Consider the following 16,548-nt stretch of genomic DNA (forward strand, 5'->3'; position numbering starts at 1 on the left):
ATCTTTCAAAACTCCATTATATTAGTCCTAAGTTTTACTGGGTCCTGCGGAAGACTACTGGCCTCGACAAGATGCTCCGCATTATAAACAGTTTTTGAAACAGTCTCTTCGTCTGGGCTTATTTGATACATCTAGTGACCAACCATGTCAAGGCATACAGCTTTTGGAATTTTGGGGTGTATACAATCGTATCTACCAACCATATTCTTCTCCCCTGCAGATTTGGCACCAGTCGACCGATTTCCAGAACAGGTGGGAAATCCCATGGGGTTGATCAACAAGGTTTTTCATTGTGTAGCAGTCCCTAGATTCAATCTAGTAGCCCCAATCTCCGTATAAACATAAACATTCAAGCTATAGCAAATTATAGATCAGGGATTGATAAAGTTTAAGAAGTCCAGGGAAAGATCCCGGAAGAAACTAGCCCCAGCAACGGCTTCAGGGCGGCCCGCCTCCGTCAAGTTACAGTAATCCGAAAAGTCACCCGCCTCATTGATCTTCTTATCAATCAAGAAAATGTAATCGGATAATGCGCAACTCCTTCCAGGGCCATTCTGACAACTGGCTATAGGATAAACAGCGTCATTGAACAATATACGAATGTGGGGCTTGCCAATGGCTTTGTTGATATTGCAATCCATGACTTCGAAAGCAACAGTCCCTCGCATGGTGATGAAGTGCGCCACATTATACAAGTGGTGGGTTGGTATGTGATCGTCGGGAAGAGGCGCTTCGAAATCGAAAATTCCCATGGCAGCAGTCATCTCGGCGAGTTGGTTGTCATTCGTGAAAGCCATGATAAGATTTGGAATGTTGAACCCAGTGCCGTTGGCTCCCACGCCGACCTGTCCAGGACCATCCTCTAGAAGAGAAAGCAAACTTTTCAGGAATGGAAGGAAAAGCACCTTGGATGGGCCAACTGAACCGGGCCCGACACCGTAAAAATAGCTTAGGTCCTGTGAGTATGCATAGTCTCGCAGTTCATTTTCTGCGAAGACATCACACCAGGGGCTGAGGCGCCCTTCAATCTGACTCTCGTAGGCACATAGGTAGGGGAAAAAGAGTATATCAGTTTCGTCAAACGTAAGATTTCCTCTCACTTGGGAGTTGATACGATGTAAGGCTCTTGGTAGCCAGGTAGCATCCCCTATGGAAATTTAAGCATACATTGTTAAAGATATTGCGCCGGAAAGGGGATTGAGGTGAGGAACACTGATCTTAACAAGAAGCACAGAATTCTCTTCGTTGAACTTACAATTCGTCACGTTATTCCCCCCACTAGAGATAGAACTAAATGCAGGACAGGAATCCGAAGGCCCAAGAGAGTTGCCAATAGCAGCAGGGGATCCTGTAGAGTTCACGCTGACAACAGTACCATAGCTATCAGCATACTCATAGAGGTAGCCATTGAGAAAGGCTCTGGCGGTTTGAACCACCCGTGATTCATTGATTGGGGATTTGTATTGATTAGCCCACACATGGAAGGGAGTGCCGTCCTGATAAAATCCGGGATCTGTTGAAACTTATAAGCTCAAGTACTTCATCCTTGCAAAATGAATAAAACCTTACATCTAGACCGTAGTTGGTAACCAAGATCACCTGCCTAGAGTTTATCAGCGAATTAATTATCGTTTTGCATGTTGGGTTATGTACCTCTTTCCACCCTGTCATCGATTCCTGTGCCAATTGCGAGGCAGGATTTGTCAATACCGGCTTCCATTTAGGAATAAATTTGAGTGATCCCCGTGCCTCAAAACCGTCTTGTTGCGTTGCAGCTTGAATCTGAACGTAAGGGATGAAGAGTGAGAATTTAGCAGAGTTAAAAACTCGCGGATATAGGCAGGAATAACGCACCTTGTGGTAAAGTGCAACCCATGACTCATATGAGCCAGTATCTGGAAATCTACCAGATTTGAGGTCAAAACTATTACAGTTATGACGTAGTTTGATAGCGTACATACCTACTACCATGTCCAACAACATAAGCAGCCTGCCGAACAGTGCATTGCTCTGGGGTCTTGTTCTCGATGCCGTTCACATTTGGGCCTAAGTCACAGATCAGTAAACATGGAGATTCGTGATAACGAGACTCTTACCTGCAAAGTACGGGGCGTTGCCGCCTGCATATTGAAGAGGACTTGAAGAGGTCTTCGATGATGAAAACACAATGTCAGTTTCCGGAGCTAGTGGTTGGCAAAGACCTACCATGGCTAGACCTGCTAGGGCACAGAATACCGAGCTCTTCATCATCCTAATCTTGGATGATATTCTGACTTCACGATCTAACAAGGGATGATGTGGAGAGTCTTGCTTCTTATAATAATGACAGTAGAGCTTAAGAGGTGCTGACTTTAAAATGTAAATTGGGTCCATCTCCATTATACAACATCCTAGCAGTTAGCGTCGACTGTCCCCTGACTAGCCCAATACATGAACGCCTACGGCTGTCCCACGTGGTAAGGTTCCGGACATAATACGGAGAGTCTTTTGAGAGATAAACAATGAGAGTACGGAGTAGTATATTGGCCCATCCTCATATATATTGACCAGTACCTCTAGAGCTGGATACGCTACTCCGTGTCTCTGTACATTATAGCTGGCGAATTTGTACGCCAACGTGGAAGCCGACCGAGAGAGCCGAACCTCACTTTGTACACATTCAAAGATTGACGAATCACGAAATTTGCCGAAAGCACAATGCTAGGTGAAATCATTTTATTGATTGGATGGTGAGACAATGATTGCGCCAGTGGAAATTACAATATGTAGTGTTGCCAAGGTGTTTTTGCTTGTTAGTCATTATTGGTGGACTGTTGATATGGGGAGCGGATAAATCCATGGATGCATGGACGTAGTGAAAATACCCGGCCAATGGAATCAGTTCACTGGTTGGAAAGCCGGTATGTTTGCACTATTTGCCTTGTTTGCACACCCCTGAGCACTTTTGTGGCTTATGCCGCACTTTTTTACTGTCAAGCCAGCAGGATGGGATGCCAAAGTCCCTAAACAACCGAGGTACCCACGCACAACAACATGCCTAGCGAGTCTCTCCCAGGATCAACTGTTACGGCGAGTTCGACAGGGCCCAATGATGGAATCCCAAAATGCACTATGACAAATGCAGGCGCTTTTCCGAGCTACTATTCTTCGATGCCCATTCTTATCGGAGACGCGATATTAAGACGAGTCTTGGAGATACGACAATGTTATTGCGGCGTCTACTGGTTGTAGGGGCTAGAAGGTGAGGAGGGAGAGTTGATTGCTAAGGAGGGCGATCTGGTGACTACATCCATGGATACTATAGTTAACGTAATCGGTAAGCGAGCCGGCCATGTAAGCCAGCCGGCCACCCAGCCTAATATATTAATTTTAAATGCATTTATCTCAACCACAACGCCATTAAATTAATTCAACTAGCTGGTTTCTCTATCTGGACATGTCTCTCTTCTATGCCCTGGCAATCTACATATTCCACATGCTCGCCCGGCCCGTACAGATTGTTGTAAACCTTGCGAAACCTGCTCACGATAGGTATTGATACGCATTACTTGGGTCTCAAATGGCTCTGCACGTAGCTCACGAACCTCCTGGACTGAGAGATCCCCTTCGTGGACGATAGTCCTAGTAGACCGAGTCCGTTTTTGCTTCTGCTTCTCGTTGGCGGCGCGTAAATCGCCAACTTCCTTCTCAAGAAATGCGGCGGATTGCATAGTGATTTGGCATGCCTTTAAAACCTGGTTTATAGCGGAATTGAGAGGACTTGGGGGGCTCCTTGATCTTGTACGAAGCAATGCTTTAATTGACGAAGCTTGCTTTTGTAATTGGATGTAATTCGAGGGCGTTTTCGGGTCCCAATCGCTTCCCCTACTCGGAGGGGGGGTAGGGGTTCGAAGACGAATATTTAGCTTTGAGATCACTCGATCAGGCGCAAATGGTATTAAACCAGCGGCTCTAAAGCTATTTTTAATCGTCTCCGATTTAAAAGCTTCAATTCGTGCGAGGGGGTATGCTTCGAGGAAGTCAAGTTTATCAATATGATTGATCCCGCTCCGCATCTTCATCTCAACCATCCGGCTATATAATCGTTTTAATACCGCAAAACAGCCAATATCAAGAGGTTGTAAAAGATGAGATGAATGCGCTGGCATACAGATTGGTATAACCTTATTTTGCTCACAAATCTCGTCGAATTTCGGGGTTAAATGGCTTCCATGCCCATCAAGTATTAAGAGCCGATATATCCCCTTCGTACGCGAAGAAGTCGTCGGAATAAAGAGCTTTTTAAGCCAGCGAAGTCCAATTTCATCAGAAGTCCAACCGTTCGGACTAACTTCAAATCGCCAATCTTCCGGGAGGCCGTCAAACCATGATTCAATAAAGACTTTGCCTTTAAAAATAATACACGGAGGGAGGGCCCAACCCGAAGCATTTATACATTCGATAGCAGTCACCCATTCACGATTTCCAGGTTGTAAAAGCGAGCGCCGACCGTAATATTCACTCCTCGTAATCACTTTCGCCGTAGAGATCAATCCCATCGCAAAACCCGTCTCATCAAAGTTATAAACGTCGTCGGGATCGATTCCAAATTGAAGAATTGTTTTTTGGACAAGATCAAACCACTCTCCAATAACTTTCGGGTCTTCGCATTTCGCACGCTCATAATTATAGCGTCTCGAGAATCGGGAGGAGAGGAGAGGATGCCGTTTCACAAAGTTATATACCCATTTCTCGCCAACCGAAATAACCGGGGTAGTTCCACGTTTTTCGAGAAGAAGATTCGCCATTTCTCGAACAGTAGAAGGACGGGGGGGAGCTCCACGTAGATCCATAGAAAGAATCCATTTTTCAAGAGATTCCTCCTCGATTTCCGTCAATTTAGATGAATTTGCGCGAGAAATCGCGCGATTTTGGTGGCCCCGTAATCGGTCTTGAAGCGTTAAACGTGGTATATTAAAACGGCGCGCCACTTCGCGAATTGAAGAGATTTCTTTATTCTTGAAAGCCTGGATAGCTAACAGAATCCTACCCTCTTGCTCTATTGAATTTCTAGAGGATTGGGAGCGAATTGGTGGCATAGTGGGTGGTTGAACTAACTAAGTGCTAAATCATGGACGCGTTTTGGGTTGGGTGGCCGGCTGGCTTACATGGCCGGCTCGCTTACCGATTACGTTATACGAGGGGTTGATGCCTAAGGCCACTACAACATGTCGGAGCATGACGACCGGCATACCGGAGGATTTATTAATCCTGTATATTTTTGTAATTAATGTTATGTAATCATGGCTCCATATAAATTGTACGAAGAGCGGATACAGAAATACAGAGAGTTGAATACCACTGATTGGACCCCTACATTCACGATACGCCCGAATCCGACACAACATGTCAGTATGACGACCGGCATACCGGAGGATTTATTAATCCTACATATTTTGTAATTAATGTTATGTAATCATGGCTCATAAATTGTAAGAAGAGCCGATACAGAAATACAGAGAGTTGAATACCATTGATTGGACCCCTACATTTACGATACGGCCCACGCCGACACAACAAATATTTACCCCGATATTAAGAGTTGGATAACAACGGGTAGAACTCAGCGCCTTCTAGCAGAAGCTATTGCTAATTGCAGTCAGGATTAGACTTCCGCAGAGCCCATAAAGCCCAAAGCCCAACCCAGCCCAACCCCCAAATGGGTTGGGTTTGGGCCCAATTCTCGGGCCCACCGATGGGCCGTGGGCCTATAGTAAGGGCCCATGAGGCTTTTGGGGGGGCCCATTGGGTCCCAAACAGTGCAAACATGCCAATTCTTGGCATTTGCATAAGTGATGTAGAATTTCTTGGGGGAGTTGAACCCCCAGATTAGGCATGGTAAAACGTCGGCCCGAGGTATGGGCTTACAGACCGGAACATGCGTAAAAAACAGGCATTAATCATCAGGTTTATGAATGCCAAGACTGTGCTTATGCATGAAATTGGGTTTTTGGGGGGGGCCCAAAGCCCAACCCCCATGGGCTTGGGGGTTGGGTTGGGCTTTGCGGAAGTCTAGTCAGGATGGGCTAAGCTAAGCAAGAATGATCACACCAAGACTAGGCACGTTCGATAGATCGTCACAGCGGTCGGTCCACCGAGGCTACCGGTCAACACAATGTTCTTTCCAATGCCTGCCAAGAACCTGTGTGCTCCTGAAAGGACCTGAGGCAGGAGTAAGATACCGCCCTAACACTTATTCTATACCCGAACGCACATCCTTATCTGAAAAAAAGGAAAAAGCCAACTGATGTAAGTTGCATTTCCTGACCTGGTTTCGAACACGTGGTCCTCACTTGGTAACTAGTTATGCCTAGCGTATTATGTAAAAGTAAAGCCTTCCGAGGTCGCCCACTACCTAGATGGTCCACTATTAGTCAGTGTATGAGATCATCTATACACGAGTGGTCATATAGACCCAATCAACGAATTGTACACTCCATTAGAGCCTTGGCGTTAACACGTCCTTTTCTTTCTTCACACGTATTCAACTTGAAAGGTCGTTTGGTTCCGACGCACACAAACACCAACCGGACGAGTCAACCCCGCAATTATGGCTCCTCAGAGGCGGACAACCGATATCGGATTGCGTATCGATATCATAGATCAACCCGAGGATATCATTCAGGCTTTTGACTGCGTATGCGAGGCATTCGGTCATCAAGTGCATGATGGGATCTGGATAGCCATGAACCCAGGGTGGGACACACCTCAGGGGAGGGCATCTGGAGCCGAGAGGATGGTCGCCCGCTGGCTCCACAAAACCAATGACAGAAACGGTCTCCCAAACACCATATTTCTCAAGGCTACGCTGCCGTGTCCGCAGTTTGAGCGGAGGCGCATCATTGTGGGCTTCGGCATTTGGGTGCAAGCTTCCAGTGTAGAGGGCTATGGTGATCCTCCGGTGGAGGATCTAGCACATTCGATGGACCTCAATACGCTGTACCCCGCAAATGAGCCCGAACAACGGTACCTCTGTCAAACAATTTCCTCTCTGCATAGAAGACGCACCGCGGTCATCAAACAGAAAGCCACTGCAGCGCTGCCGGCGGTTATGATCCTAGACATGTGCGCCGTCGATCCGTCGCACCAACGGAAAGGCATCGCGCGAGCGCTTGTGCAGTGGGGCATTGATGAAGCACAACGACGTGGAGACCTAGAAGCCATAACCGAAGCGTCCAGTATGGGTCGGCATGTGTATGGACAGATGGGGTTCAAAGCGGACGGGCCTGAAATCGAATATGTTGTGGACGATGAATTTGCTTCTCGCGAGAGACCGCCCAACCTGTTTATGCGCACTCATGGCACCTTTGTTTGATTTGGTCTTAGTATTAGAACTGTACCTTAATATATGGCTCTTTTCTAGTGTTATTAGACACCCACTTACCTTGTATGTCTTAAGATGCAGAGAACCAACTACTATAGTATACCGCCGAGTCTTATAGGAAACCGCGAGAAACATTACAAATATTCTCGACGAACTGGCCCACTCCAAATCGGCATGAACTACCAGGCCTCGCTAGACTACCGCGACCTAGAATGCCCTTCATTTGCCAATGTCTCGCACCGTTATGGCCTATATCTCCCCCCATCTTGCATACATTGAGTATCAGATAAACTCCAATTTATCATTCGTGATTTGCCATAGAAGACTCCTTCCGTCTTCCGGCATTCTTCGACCTAATTTGAACTCAATTACTCCTATAACTTGACAATTTCATTACTCAACGCGATAAGCCGAGTTATAGAGATACCGATTGCTTTTACTCTTACATGTGCCAGTAACAATGGGCCATATGTTACAGGATAATAGTTTAGGTGTTGAATTGTCATCTCTTGCCACACTGTTGATCTCCATAGGGTAGGTTGAACATAGCAGACAAACTAGCCAGGTCGCAGATATCTTTAAGCAAGGAATAAGCAAATCTATAGCTATCTACAATATTGCAGAAGGTGTAACGCTTCCTTAGACTTCACTCAGGCGCGCCAGTACTATATCCTGCTAAGCTTTATAAGCAGCCCATTTTTAGGTACAGAGATATAGACTAAGGGTAACCAGGTTGTTTTATCCGGCCCTTAAAGACATATAAACACTATCATATGTAAATATTATCCCCCTGCCTTACTATATAGTATATCCTTACACTTCTAACATTCGACTAATAAGGTGATTTACGCATCCTTTTCCAATGTCTCTTAATAGGCCATGCCCATTTTATTCTATTTTAATCTGATTTCAGTTGTTTTTCATATATGTTTCGCCAAACAGTTCACCAACGTAGTAGCTTGTCAGACTCGCATATTGCGGATAATCAAGTTTGGAGCATATCCATATCCAAAACTCAAACAGCGAAATCAGATCTAAAGTATACAACAGTGTATAGTACGTCGTGTGACATTTTCAAGAATCATGACAGTGGCTTAGTGGAACTCGGCCCTCTTATTTACAATTAACCCAGGTATTTTTAGATGGTAAGACATGGCGGGGTGAAATACGAGGTTGGCCATCAGCTCCACGTAATTGAAATGCTAGATAGAGCCTCTTCGTATTTGTCAACCCGAGATAACTCGCCCGGTAAATGTCTTTGATTTCTATATTCTCTATGGTTGGCATTGAAGAATGAGACATAGGTCCCGTGGTAGCATGGCTTTGTATTTGATCGAGAGTTCTTGTTGTCTTTTTTGTTTATTTAATAAGAGGTTTTCATCCAAACCAATTACCCTGTCCGAAAGAAATAATTTACTAACATCCATATAATCTTTTCAACACATTAAATTTTAGTGACCCAATAACGCACTCATTTAGACGCTGGTTAATGTAACACAAAGCAAACCTTAGACAAAGCAAACCTTAGACAAACCAAATATGTCATAAATATGCACCCAGGCCCTCACCAGACTACAGGGAGAGACACGAGCTGAACCTTGAGATATCTGCGGAGCAGCCAAGGATTACCTAGTGTCTGAAATGCTACTCCATAAATACATTTCTCGAGTCTTGGGACCCTTCTGTAGAGAAATTCTCTGTGGCGCGATGGCTTTCGTGCGTGAATACCATATTTATCTGTAACTTCATTTCACTATTCACAGTTGAACTAGTAGCTTTCTTTTATTGCTTGGATCTCTTGAAAGCGACGTTAGTCGCTAAAACGCATCACCCAAGGTGCATAAGAAAGGAATCTTCATTCGGCCGTAAAAGGTATTCCTCGCATGTACGTAGATATGGAACGTGAATGGGTGGCCTTAATCTAGAAGCTCACCTGATTAGTATACGAAGGGCTGTGCTAACTGTGTTCTAAAGTAAACCCAACTCGGTTGCGGCAGCTCGTATCAACAGCTAGATGTGTACAAATCCAAGGCTAATAATAGCATAGGTGGGAGGATTATGGAGGATTCAGCCTTAGTTTGGAGCTCAGCATTCCAATAAGAAAGGTATAAAATCGACCTTCTTCCTGTGAAATGTGACTCCGTTCACTCCGAAAAGCATTCTACTCCAATCTTGTTTTCAAAGCTTCAATCAATCTTCCCTGGAAAGAACGTCATTGCATTTTGCAAAGCTCCCTCCAAACATCTCAAAATGAAGTTTGACATTTCTGCTATCGTCCCTCTTATGGTAGTCGCTATCTCTGCCACTCCTCTGGAAGTCCGCCAATCCAACCAAGTTACCGTAGCTCTGTCCAATGACCAATCTGGAGCATATGCTGGCGTGACATTCCAAGCCGATGACGCCGATAAGAGCGTCTTCTCGCTCTTCAGTGGTACCTCTATTGGAGCAGGTGGTACTGTTAAGGCAACCGCCGCCCAGCTCACCAACTTTGCACCGTCTATCAATTGTGTCATCACGAACAATGGCGCTACCATCGGTACCTTGACTGCTCAGCAAACCTATCTGGACCTTGATGAAAGTTCTCACGCCGCCATTCCAATCAACCTCAACAATGCTCAGATTCACTGCCATCTTTGAATACCTGGCTCTCCACAGACGCCACAACTCCAAGAATCCTTCGAGTGATAGGATGTACTAAAGCTGAGCTGAAATCGATTCGGTGTCTTGTTCTCATCATGCTCCTTTCTCTGGCGAATGTCTTGTTGTGGTCAACATATGTCGATAAATACCTAGCTATTCAATTCATTGAACATGACTTTTCGTAACTAGATCTTGACATCTGTGGACATCTTGAGGGCTTAGTAACTAGTTAATAGGAGCCACATTGTAGCGCCTGTACTGGCTCGTTTCCATTAACTCCGTGTAGTTCTCTTTTTAAATTTTACTAATCTTGTACGTTTTCCAAGGTTGTCATTCTAGTCATTTGCCGAAAACATTATCTTATCACCCCCAAGGTTTTCAACTTCTCAAATGGGCCACAAGGTCCCCCAAGGACGAAAAGAGGCCTTTCGAATTTTTTGGCCAATTCTTTTCTGAAAACGGAGAACATGGAGTCTGCCTTGAATGACAATGTGAATAAATCTACAAAGTGCAGTTCTCATCGCGATGCCATGGACAACATCGAGGGTTATGACAATATGTATTCCCACCAAAGACGGAGAATGTATGTCCTCCTTTTGAACCAACTCACCAAAAGCTCCAGTGGATGATCGAGTTGACAGGTTAACAGGGCGGACCTCCGAGTGTTACCCCTTTTGGTAGTTGGGTTCGCTAGCTATCAGCTCGACAGAACCAACATTGCCAGCGCACTCACAGGAAATTTTGCATCCGTCATATCCGTCGACCAAAATACTATCAATCTCGGGAATCAGCTGATGTTCCTGGGTGTCATTGCACTTGAGATACCTTCAAATATTATTCTACATAAGGTGTGTCGTATCCCTAGCGACATGATACACGATTCACTAAGTTGAATTAGGTCGGTCCTCGCCAATGGATCAGTGCACAAGTCTGCGTATTCGGGATAGTAGCGTGCCTACAAATTTTTGTACGCAATAAGTTAGGTTTCCTACTCACCAGAACATTTTTGGGTCTTGCTGAGGCTGGATATATTCCCGGTGCAATGTACACACTTTCTACCTGGTATACCAAGCAAGAGTTGACAAAACGAATCGCCATATTCTTCTTCGGCATGTTTGGTGGAACAGCTGTTTCTCCGCTCCTTGGGGCTGCTCTCTTGAAGCTGGACGGGAAGAAGGGTCTGTTTGGCTGGCAATGGATCTTCCTCGGTACGATTATGGCTGATACCTTAAACACCAAACTATGCTAACAAATCTGTAGTCGAGGGTCTATTCTCCGTTGCTGTGTCCATTATTCTCTTTTTCTTCCTTCCTGAGCACAAGGAACTCTCTGTGTCATCTAATGAGGCAAACATTTCGGAGGCTGGAGTGCTTCGCTCAATGAAGAAACCATTGGCTCCCCCTGGCAAAACGCATATATCATTCATATTGGTTTGGAAGACGTTGACAAACGTACACAAATGGCCACACTTCATTGCCACAGGCTGCGTCTTCGCTACATGGAGCCCTCTCACAACATATACTCCAAGTATCTTTATGCAACTTGGTTTTGCTCGGATCGAGGCAAATGCACTTTCTGCAATCGGAAGTTTGCTCACTCTCCCTGTGATTTTGCTTTTTGCGTGGATGAGCGACAAATCGAACAAAAGGGGCCTTACTGTCATGGTTGCTATCTTCGTCTATTTGATCGCGTTGGTAATTCTAAGAACTATGACGCACCGTGTGGATAAATGGGGGAAGTTCGGACTCTGGACAGCTGTTAATGCTCTGGCTGTGGGGTATCACCCAATCCACAATTCTTGGATCCAAATCAACTGCAAGAGCTCCGAGGAGAGGAACATAAGCGTTGCGTGAGTAAATTCTTTCCTACTGGCTGTCCTCCAAATAGATGAGCTAACAATCTTGCCTCCACACGAAGAATGTGTAAGACTGCTACCCTATTGCGGCCGTCCTTTTTCTTTACTGACTAAACGAAGTTGTCATGGCAGCTACGGGGGGGCTTATGGCGGGAACCCAGATATTTCGAGCGGACGAGTCGGCTATATTGTAAGTCCTAAGCTTTCAGATCTTACCCATGTTACAACACTAATAATGAGTCTACCGACCTGGTAGTTATCCGAGAGGAGTCCTGATCATGATTGGCCTAGTGATTGTAGGACTGATTCTTGTTTTTTTACAAATCTCAATCTTCTGGATCCAAAACAGGCGTGCGGACACAAGATCTGGCAGCAAGGTTTTAAACGTTCTATAGTAAGCCAGAGGTGGCCTTCTCGTCGGGTCGCATTTTGGCATTTCTCACATTTCTCGTGTACCGCCAGATGCAATGTATACAACTTCACGGGATTCTTTGGACTGGTATGTATGCAGGAAAAAGAAACCAGAAACCACAGAATACCATGAAAGCAACAATCCTCAAGATAAATGGGACATTCACCAAAACGCTAATCACATACATTGAGCCAACGCCAGGTAAAACCCATTGACTTGTTCAACAGGCTTTAAACCCCAGTGTCTCCGTCACTTCTTTGACTATCCTTTTAGCCAACATCTGCTCGGAGGGATCCACGTCATTGAGGAAGTTGTCACATTTTTCTTTCACCGCCACTCCAGGGTGATCTATGCTTTGTTCGATTTCTGAAATCTCTCTCAATAGTTCCTGCATCTTCTGAAAAACCTGCATTGGAGGAAGTAGTCCCATCTTGACCCAATTCAGACCCTTGAGACGACATTCTGGGGTAATTTGTAATGTGGCACGGATAATTGCTAGGCTTCGAGTTCGGTTATTCAAGACTCGGTCCACAGAGATATGGCCATGGGCTTTGGTTTGCAGATGACGCGCAATCCTGGTAGCTCCAATCTCAGCCAGTGATGAATATACTAGAACCCCCAAAAATGCCAATTGCAGAGCGCCCTTCATATTCACCATACATGCAACCGAAGATATGCCAGAGAATGTCCCTGTCAAGGTCCAGAACCAGTGCAAAGAATCCTTTATCCAAGTCCGGTCATATTCCCAAGTGGAACGTGCCCATTCCTCAAGCTCCCTTTGTGGTCCTTTGAATATCACGGTGCCCCCCTCATCACGTTCATACACCGCATATCTATCCCGCATGTCATTTTTGATGTGATCTGGCTTGTGAATCTTGACCATTGAAGTGAAGGAAATAAGCACCGAGGCGAACCAATGACTGCTGTATAGGAAAAACAAGGTGAAAGCCCAAAGGTCGGCTGTCAAAATCCCGCACACCATACCGGTTACTAGCATGGCTCCGTTGACCAGACAAATCGAGTCCAATGTCCATTTCCCGAGAAGCCATCTTAGGTTTCCTGATTGCTGACGCACATTTTTCTGGCGTTCTTCAATTGCTTGGTACATGGCATCCACACAAACGACAACGAAGTCATTTCCAGGTTGCTTGGATGTTTGAAAGGATATTATATCAGTCAGCCATGCGTTGCTCAAATTAAGTGGCAGCTGGCGAAATACATTTCCCGATACGTCTGATCGTACGGGGAGCATCGTGGTATCTTGTGCGCATAGTTTGATAGATGGATGGATCCACTTCATCGTGGCATTGAGGCGTTCAACGAGCATTTGCATGGGTGGCAGAGTTCCTCCGATCATTGTCAGGTGTGGCCATATGAATAATCCGCGATCAAACTGAGTATAAAGTCTTGCTGCACTTTTGTCAACGCGAGGGTTGTAGAGAACGGCGGCGACGCCAAGCGGGTCAAACGTGACTCCGTCATCTCTCTTCAATTGAGCGTGCAAGTCTGTTAGTGACTGTGGAAACTTCTCTGCTTGTGCTTGCCCAATTATTGAGAGGAGGCTTGAAAGATACAGCGACAATGATGGCATTTTAAGGAAGACAGACGAGTCTCCAAGGTTTGCGGCCCATTGTTATTTTAAAAAAAAAAGTGTTAAAAGTCTTCCAGGTCAATAATAAACACGAGGAAGGCCACTGAAGATCCCGCGCGACTTCGCTAATCCTTCTTTATTAGGTTTAGTGCTTACTAGCTGAAGTCGCTAGTTACCTAGGTATGTACTTTGTATGTTTGTACCCGACGATCTCGAGCGATCCACTAATGGGTGCACCTCGTCCAATAAACAGTGAGCAAAACAGCGCCTGACAAGGTAGAGGAACTTTCCCGCAGGCAAGGGAGCTTGAACTCGCAATTATTAAGTCTCAGTGTGTGCCGCAGCTAGTTATCCTATTATTCACCTACAACATAGTCTATCACCTACATATTTATCCCTCTAATTCTTATATCGTTTGTAATGTATGATTTCCTCATAGGCAACCAAGGGGGGGACATGGAAAAGAAGAAGGGCTGCCCCTTCTATTTGTGAACAAACGGGGTCTGAGTCTGATCTCTCAGCTCCCAGTTGGGCGAATCACAATGTCCACATTCTCAAATAATGGGTATTATAGCACGTGATCAGCCATGCGAAAATCCACCCACATCCTACAACATACAATATACCACCACCATAATCCTAACCGGAGCATGTACGTGACAGCATCTTCGGTGTGAGGGCTTCACACTCTACCGAGGAATTTATGGATAAGACTGAAAATTACGACCCGAAAGGTCTCTCTCAACTTTGTGCTTCATTCGACGAAGGTGGTGGGGTTGCACTAGGAGACGCATTCGCTATCTACTCCATCGTCGCGTCTTCACCAGATTGGAGCAGCACAACATCCAACTCTAGGTTTCAGGCAGAACTTATATCGGCGGCTTCTGCCGTTGGAAACGTGATTCCTGTCCTAGTCAATACGGAAAATGTATTCACGGTGAACATTGTCTCCTTGCCATGTTTAAAGCATCCACCTTTCAACCCTGCGCGAGAGATATCACCTCACGATAACCTTCCTTGGTTCCTTATAAATGCATCAAAATTCTCTAAACACCAGATCGTCGGTCGCAAAGACATTGTTGGGTCCTTACTCGTGATTCTCCAGCGACCGTGGTGTGTCCTCGAATTATGTTGCTGTAATAGCCTGGCCATATCGGCCATCCACCGGTTTGCTGTCATTGCGACCAAGCTCAACCCCGAACTCTACAATCATGCCTTGGTATTATTACACCAAGAACTGAGAAGAAGAACAATACCCTCTCTCAGTGATATAAAACCCTCCGAATTATCCTTGATTACACCCTGGATATCCTTTGCCGAAAACGATACCATATGGTTTCCTATCAAGGAAGTTTATAAAGAGTTGTCTTCTAGTCGACTTCGCTCGCACAACTCATTCTGGTTGCGACTGATTTCTACCTGCGCTCCATACCTTGATATAAGCTGTTCACATTTGGTTCGCATTTTGTCGAACATGACTTCTACGGGCGTCAATTTCTCAGGGCAAAGGCACGCTACAGACCAAGCATATTATTCAAGTATTGGATGGTTGTGGCATCACTATCACAATTCAGTAACCATATCCACACGCAAATCGGTGCTCTCAACAAGGAGGAGTACCTTGAGTCTTACGGACCAAGATAAACGTTTGGCACTAAATGATTTGGAGATTCTGAGCAGCGGTCTGCAATTCTTGCTTCTAATATACGGACAAGTTCTGCAAACTATTTCTGAATCCTTACCTTGACTCCGCACACTGTATGGGCGATCGGATCACTGGGTGCACATTTATTTGCATCCCCTTCAATTGCCCCATGACAATCTGGGCATCGCTGCGGGATTTCAACTTACACAAACAAAGTACTCGCAGCCCTCCCGTTGTTTTACGGTGAACTTCCCTAGCAAAACCTGTTACCTCAGATGTATACTGCAAAGCAGTATAGTCCTACCAAATACATATCCATATATTCCGAAATTTAGAAAGTGAGATTCCGTCGTTGACAATGCAGCCTATGCTAGAAGGTACGATCCAGCGTTAAACCCAAAAGCTATTACTTGAACCAACTTCCTTAATTCGGCGTTTTCATGCTCCCCTTCCATCCCCATATGACTTCGCCCACGTGCGAAAGAACAGAACCCCTTTGCAACCATCCAAAGACCACTTAGGTACCTACTTTGATAATTTTTGTATTAAGGGACAACTTTTCGGAACCAAGCCTAATATCCTTGACTTGTAATGCCTTGTACAACCGGTATAAACGACGCTAACACTGCTTTCTACAGTGTTGATTATCCCTCCCTATTGAGGAATTGAACACCGAGACTTCGCGTAGCTATATATCAGTTCGTAGTACGGACTAGATCATTTGACATTATGAGCTACAATTTTGAGTCTTCCAAAAGAAGGAATTGCACTAAGCTGATGAGAGTGGTCTGGAAACTGTCATGCCCAAATTATCGCTTATAACATCCATCCGAAATCGACAAATCTCAACCTCCAAGGTTACTTTATAAATTTCCGACTTACAAAATCCTTTACTTCGCGTACCAGAAAAACAAAATCAAGCTCCAAAAGTAGCAAGATTGACTTTAGAAATAGATTTTGCAAAGGTATATCCTGGGACGGAGTGCAGTGGGGGCCGAATAATACCAAGCCATATTCCTCTTAATACCTTCCCGATTGGTTA

At 45.2% G+C, this 16,548-nt stretch overlaps 5 protein-coding genes across 5 annotated transcripts; 3 read left to right on the plus strand and 2 right to left on the minus strand.

The window, feature by feature from the left end:
* Positions 1-371: 371 nt before the first annotated feature.
* Positions 372-2,208, minus strand: N7455_003962 (uncharacterized protein; the record flags this gene model as incomplete). Its single annotated transcript, XM_065604651.1, has 6 exons — positions 372-1,147; positions 1,256-1,513; positions 1,570-1,603; positions 1,654-1,903; positions 1,962-2,046; positions 2,097-2,208. 6 exons carry the CDS (start codon positions 2,206-2,208, stop codon positions 372-374), a joined length of 1,515 nt encoding a protein of 504 aa, XP_065461551.1.
* A 4,381-nt stretch (positions 2,209-6,589) lies between these two features.
* Positions 6,590-7,354, plus strand: N7455_003963 (GNAT family N-acetyltransferase; the record flags this gene model as incomplete). The annotated part of the gene is made up of 1 exon (XM_040962591.2): positions 6,590-7,354. The coding sequence occupies one exon, from the start codon at positions 6,590-6,592 to the stop codon at positions 7,352-7,354; it is 765 nt and encodes a 254-aa protein (XP_040806967.2).
* Positions 7,355-9,613: 2,259 nt separating this feature from the next.
* Positions 9,614-10,000, plus strand: N7455_003964 (uncharacterized protein; the record flags this gene model as incomplete). Its single annotated transcript, XM_040962589.2, has 1 exon — positions 9,614-10,000. One exon carries the CDS (start codon positions 9,614-9,616, stop codon positions 9,998-10,000), a length of 387 nt encoding a protein of 128 aa, XP_040806968.2.
* A 1,045-nt stretch (positions 10,001-11,045) lies between these two features.
* N7455_003965 (uncharacterized protein) lies at positions 11,046-11,856 on the plus strand (the record flags this gene model as incomplete). Its single annotated transcript, XM_040962592.2, has 2 exons — positions 11,046-11,211; positions 11,264-11,856. The coding sequence occupies 2 exons, from the start codon at positions 11,046-11,048 to the stop codon at positions 11,854-11,856; spliced, it is 759 nt and encodes a 252-aa protein (XP_040806966.2).
* Positions 11,857-12,490: 634 nt separating this feature from the next.
* On the minus strand, positions 12,491-13,861 carry N7455_003966 (uncharacterized protein; the record flags this gene model as incomplete). Its single annotated transcript, XM_040959652.2, has 1 exon — positions 12,491-13,861. One exon carries the CDS (start codon positions 13,859-13,861, stop codon positions 12,491-12,493), a length of 1,371 nt encoding a protein of 456 aa, XP_040809949.1.
* Positions 13,862-16,548: the final 2,687 nt, after the last annotated feature.

This window comes from Penicillium solitum (assembly GCF_028829755.1).
Source record: "Penicillium solitum strain IBT 25940 chromosome Unknown utg000003l_segment0_segment0, whole genome shotgun sequence".
Lineage (NCBI taxonomy): Eukaryota > Fungi > Ascomycota > Eurotiomycetes > Eurotiales > Aspergillaceae > Penicillium > Penicillium solitum.